This window comes from Pinus tabuliformis, chromosome 8, assembly GCF_031772625.1.
Source record: "Pinus tabuliformis cultivar Carrire ecotype Pingquan chromosome 8, CPIR1, whole genome shotgun sequence".
NCBI lineage: Eukaryota > Viridiplantae > Streptophyta > Pinopsida > Pinales > Pinaceae > Pinus > Pinus tabuliformis.
Window position 1 is genome coordinate 572,815,031 of NC_142294.1, and position 7,178 is coordinate 572,822,208.

A 7,178-nucleotide genomic window follows, 5' to 3' on the forward strand; every position below is an offset into this window, starting at 1 on the left:
ATAAGATTGCAAGGATCCTAAGGAAGCATAAGGTGGCTTCAACCTTTCGGCCTTTAAATACCATACGGAGCTCCCTTAGATCTGTAAAAGACCCAGTGGACCCCAAGAATATGAAGGGTGTTTACGTTATCCCATGCTCTTGTGGGACTCCCTACATTGGTGAGACTGGTCGCTCGATTAATCAAAGGATTCGTGAGCATGCTACTGACATCAAGCATGGCAGGACCCACTCCTCTGCTTTGGCGGAGCATGCAGATAAATCTAAGCATCACATCTGCATTGAGGAGGCCCAAGTCGTTGCTAAGGTTAGTCATTTCCATCATCGTAAATTGAGGGAGGCCCTAGAAATTGAAAAAAGACCCAATAATTTGAATAGAGATGATGGTTGGAATATTAGTAGAAGTTGGGTCCCTGTCTCATCCTCCTAGTTGTTTTTGTTTTTTTTAGGTAGGTGTTAGCATCCTTTTTATAGTATTTGTTGTTGATTTGTTCTTCATTAGAGTTTATTTTCTCGATCCTTCGTGTTTTTTATGTATTTTATCATCCTATTCATTCTTAACTCCTTTTAGTATTTTTGTTATTTGTTTAATGGGCTTGAGCGTCATATTTTATTGTTGACCCCGTTTTATTTATTGAATATTTTTCTTTGGATATATATATGTATATGTATATGTTTATGTTTTTATTTATTTATTTCTATTTATTTATTTTTCATTGATTATTTTTAATTTAATTTAATTAAGTTTTAATGCATATCAATAGCTTAATAGGCAGTTTTTGGTGTTCTGTACACATAGCTGGTATGGTGAGACTTGCAAAATTTTGTTTTTGGAACGCATATAATAGACTAAGGTGGCCAACAGACCTGGTTTCCCTTCGGGGCAGGTTGAGGCCACTGAAACAGTGTATCTGGTCTTTCGTTTTAATATAAATAGAGAAAAAATGCACCATCTTTACCTAAAAAAAAAAAAAAAAAATTTAATTTATTTCCATTAGTTATTTTATTTATCAAATGATTTTGTCTCGATTAGGGTCTTCACTTGTTTTTATAATTTTTTACTCCCCTCCTTTAAAGTTTGACTTTGATTATTTATTTATTTATTTTAAAAACTCGTTGTTTAATATAGCAGTTACTTATTAATATTTATTTTTAATAAACTAGTATCACAGTTTAAATATTAATTTTCAAAAACTAGTAATATTTGGTTTTAACAAATTAATTTAAATATTATTTTTCAAAAACTAGTCGATTAATATAGTTGTTACATATTAATATAAATTAATAAACTAATATCATTATTTAAATATTATTTTTCAAGAACTAGTAATATTTGGTTTTAATAAATTAATTTAAATATTATTTTTCAAAAACTAGCCGTTTAATATAGCCATTACCTAGGGCGCTGTCAGTCTTCTAACGCCCCTGCAAGGGTGGGATTTTTGCTACGAAGCCCCTGCGCGGGCGATTTTTGTTTGGTTTGAGAACAATGTTCTGTCTGGAAATGATACCCCTGCGAGGGCCAATACTGAGATGCGAAATGCTAACCCAAAGAGCCACAGTCGGCCTTGGGCAACTTGACTCTTTGAATGTAATGCTTTTATGTACATAATATAATAGAATAGAATAGATTTACCGAGAAAAAAAAATATAGCCATTACCTATTAATATTTTTAATAAATTAATTAAATAATATCATTATTTAAATATTTTTTCAAAAATTAGCCGTTTAATATAACCGTTACATATTAATATTTTAATAAATTAATAAACTAATATCAATATTTAAATATTATTTTTCCAGAACTAGTAATAATTGGTTTTAATAAATTAATTTAAATATTAATTTTCAAAAACTAGCCATTTAATATACCAGTTACTTAATAATATTTGTTTTTAATATATTAATAAATTAATATTATAATTTAAACATTATTGTTCAAATATAGTCGTTACTTGAAATTATGTCTTTACATTGCTCTCTATTTAAGCCTTTCCCATGCTCTGCCTCTTCATCTCGTCTTGATGATGAACCACAATTGTTGGTTCGAAACGCGTCGGCCAAAAAATTCTCTCATGTGATTTCTACCGAAAGACTTTCTTTAATTCATAATCTTGGAATTGTAAATATAGACTTTTGATAAAAGCAACAACTTTGTAGATTTGTTATTACGTTATTAATATATTTTTTTCAATTTTTCTCATAAATAAAGATATAATGATGTAATAAATGAAGGTTATTTTGTTAATTTAGTTATAGATAATTTATTCATTTTTATTTTATTTTATTTTATTGGATATTAGTGATTGCTATATTTATGGAATATTTGTATTAGATAGATTTATCTGCAAGGAAGATCACTTATTGTAAGGTAACCACAAAACCTCACCTCGAAAGTGTCCAGAGAATTAAACCCATGACTTTTCAATAGCAAAGAACTTCAATAACAAAAAGTCAACCAAATAAACTAACCCTCAAAATATACTTTACTTATAAACTTCAAACTTAATTTTTTCAAATTTTTATTTATGAATTTATTTATTTTTACTGAAACTTCCTATTAAAAACATTTAACAAAATATCCAATCAACTTATTTTTAAATTCTTAAAAAAAATATATTAAATATAATAATCTATTAATAACCAAAAAAAAATATCTAATAACTTAACGAGGATAATAATGATGAAAAAAAAAAACCAATCAGCTTTAACATAATTTCAAATTACTTCAAAATATACCTAGCTAATAATTTCATCTTATAACATAATTTCACATTACTTCAAAATATACCTAGCTAATAATTTCATCTTATAACATAATTTATTAGTTAAATTATTAAACTTTTATTTCCCCTCATTTATTTAAACTCGTCACATAAACACATCACAGATGAATAATGATAAAATGAAATCATAACTCTTGTGAAGAGAAGTTTTTTACAAAGTTAAAAATTTAACCAAGCTCACTTTTTTTTTATTTAATGTCACGTGAATGTGATAAAATGAAATTTTTATAAATATATTTATTTTTAATATATTTAAAGAACCAAAATAATTTATAAATAAAATATTTATTATATTTATTTAATAAAATGATTTTTTATTTTTTGAAATATATTTATTTTTAATATATATGGAACCAAAATAATTTATAAATAAAATAATTATTATATTTATTTAATAAAATGATTTTTTGTTTTTTTCAAATAAATATTTTAATTGATTTAGTTTGTTAAAATAGAAAAAATTACAATTTTAAATTGTTTAGTAGGTATAATTTGGATTTTTCCATTGGATTGAATTTATTTATTTATTCAAAATTATAATTTAAATAATTGCTTTTTTTTTTAATTTAAAAATACAATTTAAATTGATGCTATGTGATTCGTTCTCCACATTTTACTAGTTTCAATCCCACTTCTTCACCAAAATCATGAGAAATTAGTCACTTTACGACTACCTCTCATGGAAATGGTCATACTTTGAATGACTTACTTAACGCAGTTGAATCCCAAAAATGATATCTAATACAATTTAAATAATTTAATATTTTCATTAATAGGAAAAAAACTATCTAGTCAAACTATTGTATATAATTTTCTTCCAATCATAAATAGATTTTGGTATTTAAAAAAATATAATCTATAGTTTTATATTAAAAAGAATGGTTAAACTTTTGTATTAAAAAAATATATATCCCTTTAATAATAAAATCTAATTTTGACTACATTGAAGATAGGGAGCTCATCTTTAGAAACGGGCCATACTTTATGGGTCCCCAAGGTCTGTACCTGCATAAATGGACACCGGACTTCGACCCAACCCAAGATGTGCCCTCAGTTGTCCCTGTCTGGGTGCGCCTCCCTCATTTACCCTTGCACTGTTGGAGTCCGAAATCTTTAGAATCCATCAGAAACACCCTTGGAAAATACATTGACAGAGCAGACAGGAAGGGACAATACTCCTATGCCAGAATATGTGTCGAGGTTGATCTGGAAGTTGGGCTTCCAGAAGCCATAAAACTAACAGTGGCAGAATGGTCTCACATGCAAGAACTGGATTACGAGCAACTGCCTTTCAAGTGTAGGCATTGCCATGGATACGGGCACTTTGCAAGAAATTGTAAAAATAAAATTGAGGAAGAAGCAGAGAAGATGAAAGGAGATCAATGGACAATAGTGCAGAAGACGGCCTCATCAAAGTAGCCCAGCAAGCCGAGAGGAAAAGGGGCTCAAGCGGGACCCATTGTGCCATCCACAAAGCTACAGCCGGAAGGGGCAGCACCCCCTAGAACAAATCTTCCCTCAAATTCCTTTGCAGCTCTCAGCACACAGGAAGAATCCCCTGTTATAGCAAGTGACGTGGAACAGTAGGTCAATCCCTCATTAAACGAGGAAGGAAACGCAGGGGTTCCCCCTGCTCAAACCGACTCCCCAGAAAGAGGCTCTTCGCCACCCTCTTATGCAGACATGACAAGAAAGAAGCCCTCGGAATTGACAGGCTCATCAGAAGATGAGACATTTGAAAGGCCCTCGAAGTAGGCAGGGAGGAAATCCCTCAAGGAAGCAAGAGAGGAAGAAGCAGAGAGGCAAAAAATGCAATGAAGCCAGTCCACTCTAGAAATGTCCATTGGTCGAAATATCAGAGCATGGCCACCAAAGGGAGGCTTCTCCTCCACTACCCCAATTAAATAATGTGTATAGTCTCTTGGAACTGTAGAGGCTTGGGGAATCCCACGAAGGCTGCAGTTGTTAAAGATCTCATGAAAATAGAATCCCCAAAGATCCTCATGCTCCAAGAGACAAAAATCGAAGGGGAAGCCCTTCTATATTTAAGCAGAATTAATTGGAAGACCAAAGCGGGGATGGTCGTAAGTGCAAGGGGCACCTCAGGAGGACTTGCCACAGTCTGGATGGAGGAATTGTTCCAGCTTGAAAACTCCTTCGAGACTCAACATTGGATGTACACCGAGCTTCGACATAAAGCAAGTAAACTCACTTTCACCCTGTTTAATCTTTATGTTCCTATTCTTTACCTTGAGAAAAAAGAGTGTTGGCAAACACTTCTCGATTTTGTAGACAGCTATTCTCCCATGAACATTGTAATCACAAGAGATCTAACCATTGTTCTTCATCCAAAAGAAAAAATAGGGGGTAACAATAGCAGAGATCCAATGCTTCCCCTTGTGGAGGACATAATTCAGCAGTGGGATCTTCTTGATCTTAAACCCAAGAAGGGGTTATACACTTGGACCAACAACAGAACAGGCGCAGCCCATATCTCAGCCCGACTCGACAGATTCCTAGTGTAGAGCACTCTTTTGATGGATAAGAGAATAGTGTCATCGAGAATCCTACCAAAGCTCGCCTCAAACCATAAACCCATTCTCTTACAACTAGATGAGGAAGAAAACCTGGGGCCTATACCATTCCGCTTCAACCCTTTGTGGATAGAGCAGGATGGGTTTATGGAAGTTGTTGCCAAGGCTTGGTCGATCACGGTCACCGGGTCACCAAGTTATGTTTGGAAGAAAAAATTAAAAGCAACCAAAGCACCTCTGAAAGAGTGGGTCAAAACACCTCCCAACACCTTCACCACATATAGAAAAGAAGTTTTCCAACAGTTAGCAGAATTACAGTTGGAGATGGAGGGCAAAGACATAACCACACAAGAATTGGAGAAAGAACAAGTTGCCCAACTTGCTTCTTTCAACTCCTTCAGAAAAGAAGAAGAATTTTGGCAGCTTAAGTCCCATAGCCTATGGTTGAAAGCTGGTGACCGAAACATAGCCTTCTTCCACCGGCAGTTCAGAGCTCGCCTCTCCCGGAATCACATTTCAGAAATCACCTCAGCAGATGGGACAGTCGCCAAAGGTTTTGCCCAAGTTAAAGAAGCTGTTGAAACTCACTTTCAGCGGTTATATGCAGAGGATGGAACAGGAGATGAGGCAATCTCCAATGACTTCCTCTCCCAGATCCCTTCCTTGGTTAATGAGGAGAATAACTCAAATCTTATGAAGCCCTTCACTGAGGAGGAAATCAGTAATGTAATTTGGGACATGGAGCCTGACAAAGCCCCAGGCCCCGATGGTTTCTTAACACATTTCTACATATCTTGATAGACAATCATCAAATCTGGCCTTCTAAGAATGGCAAAGGCTTTTCATAAAAAGGCAAAAGTGGGAGACAGCACCAAATCCACCTTTCTTGCCTTAATACCCAAAGAAGTTAATCCAACTACCTTTGACAGATTTAGACCCATTTCGTTATGTAATGCCTCTTACAAAATTCTTGCTAAATTGCTCGCAAACAGAATTAAACCCCTGCTAAGTAAGCTTATTTCTCCCAGTCAAGGAGTGTTCGTAGAAGGAAGACATATTTTGGATAATGTGATACTTGTACAGGAATCCATGCATTCCTGTAACTAGAGGAAGGAGCAAGGGATGTTGATCAAGTTGGATATGACCAACGCCTTTGATCGGGTTAAACTATTATTTCTTTACAAAGTTCTTCTCTCCTTTGGATTTAGCCTAGCTTTTGTGAACCTGATCAAGGCCTACACTGACAAACCTTGGATCGCCCCGCTGGTAAATGGTCGACCTGCCTCTTATTTTCAAGATTCAAGGGGGATAAAGCAAGGATGCCCGCTATTTCCCTTTATGTACATAATAATGGCAGACACCTTGAGCAGGAAACTGATAGCAGAAAGAAACAAAGGTACTCTCTCGGGCATCCGACTGACGAATGGAATAGAACCAATCAATCATGCCTTGTTCACAGATGATTCTCTACTGTTGGGAGGAGCTTCCACACGAATAGCAAAGGAATTCAATGGGATCCTGCAAAGCTTCTGTATCATTTCAGGAGCGCTTATTAATAAAAGAAAAAGTGCAGTGTACAGTTGGAATATAGAGGAGCAAACCACCCTTTGAATTGCTAGAATCTTGGACTTTCCGAGCTATGCCTCCTGGGACAAAATACAATACCTGGGACTGCCTTTAACCCTGGGGGTTAACCAAGCCTCACTCTGGACTGAAGCCATCAGCAAGACCAAAACCAAGATAGCTGCTTGGGGTGGGCAGTGGCTCAACTACACTAGCAAGCTAATCCTCATAAAGTCTGTCCTTTCCTCTCTCCCTATCTATCAGGCCTCCTTCCTCCTGGCTCCAAAGACAATCAC

General features: G+C 34.6%; 2 protein-coding genes across 2 annotated transcripts; both read left to right on the forward strand.

Moving 5' to 3' along the window:
* The first annotated feature begins 4,692 nt into the window (after positions 1–4,692).
* Positions 4,693–5,310, forward strand: LOC149236763 (uncharacterized). Its single transcript, XM_089369024.1, has one exon. The coding sequence runs from the start codon at positions 4,693–4,695 to the stop codon at positions 5,308–5,310; it is 618 nt and encodes a 205-aa protein (XP_089225150.1).
* Positions 5,311–5,322: 12 nt separating this feature from the next.
* On the forward strand, positions 5,323–6,117 carry LOC149236764 (uncharacterized). Its single transcript, XM_089369025.1, has one exon. The coding sequence runs from the start codon at positions 5,323–5,325 to the stop codon at positions 6,115–6,117; it is 795 nt and encodes a 264-aa protein (XP_089225151.1).
* Positions 6,118–7,178: the final 1,061 nt, after the last annotated feature.

What these genes read in the sequence shown, in the direction of transcription:
- LOC149236763 (XM_089369024.1), top strand. Translation starts at nt 4,693, where the DNA reads ATGTGTATAGTCTCTTGGAACTGTAGAGGCTTGGGGAATCCCACGAAG.
- LOC149236764 (XM_089369025.1), top strand. Translation starts at nt 5,323, where the DNA reads ATGGATAAGAGAATAGTGTCATCGAGAATCCTACCAAAGCTCGCCTCA.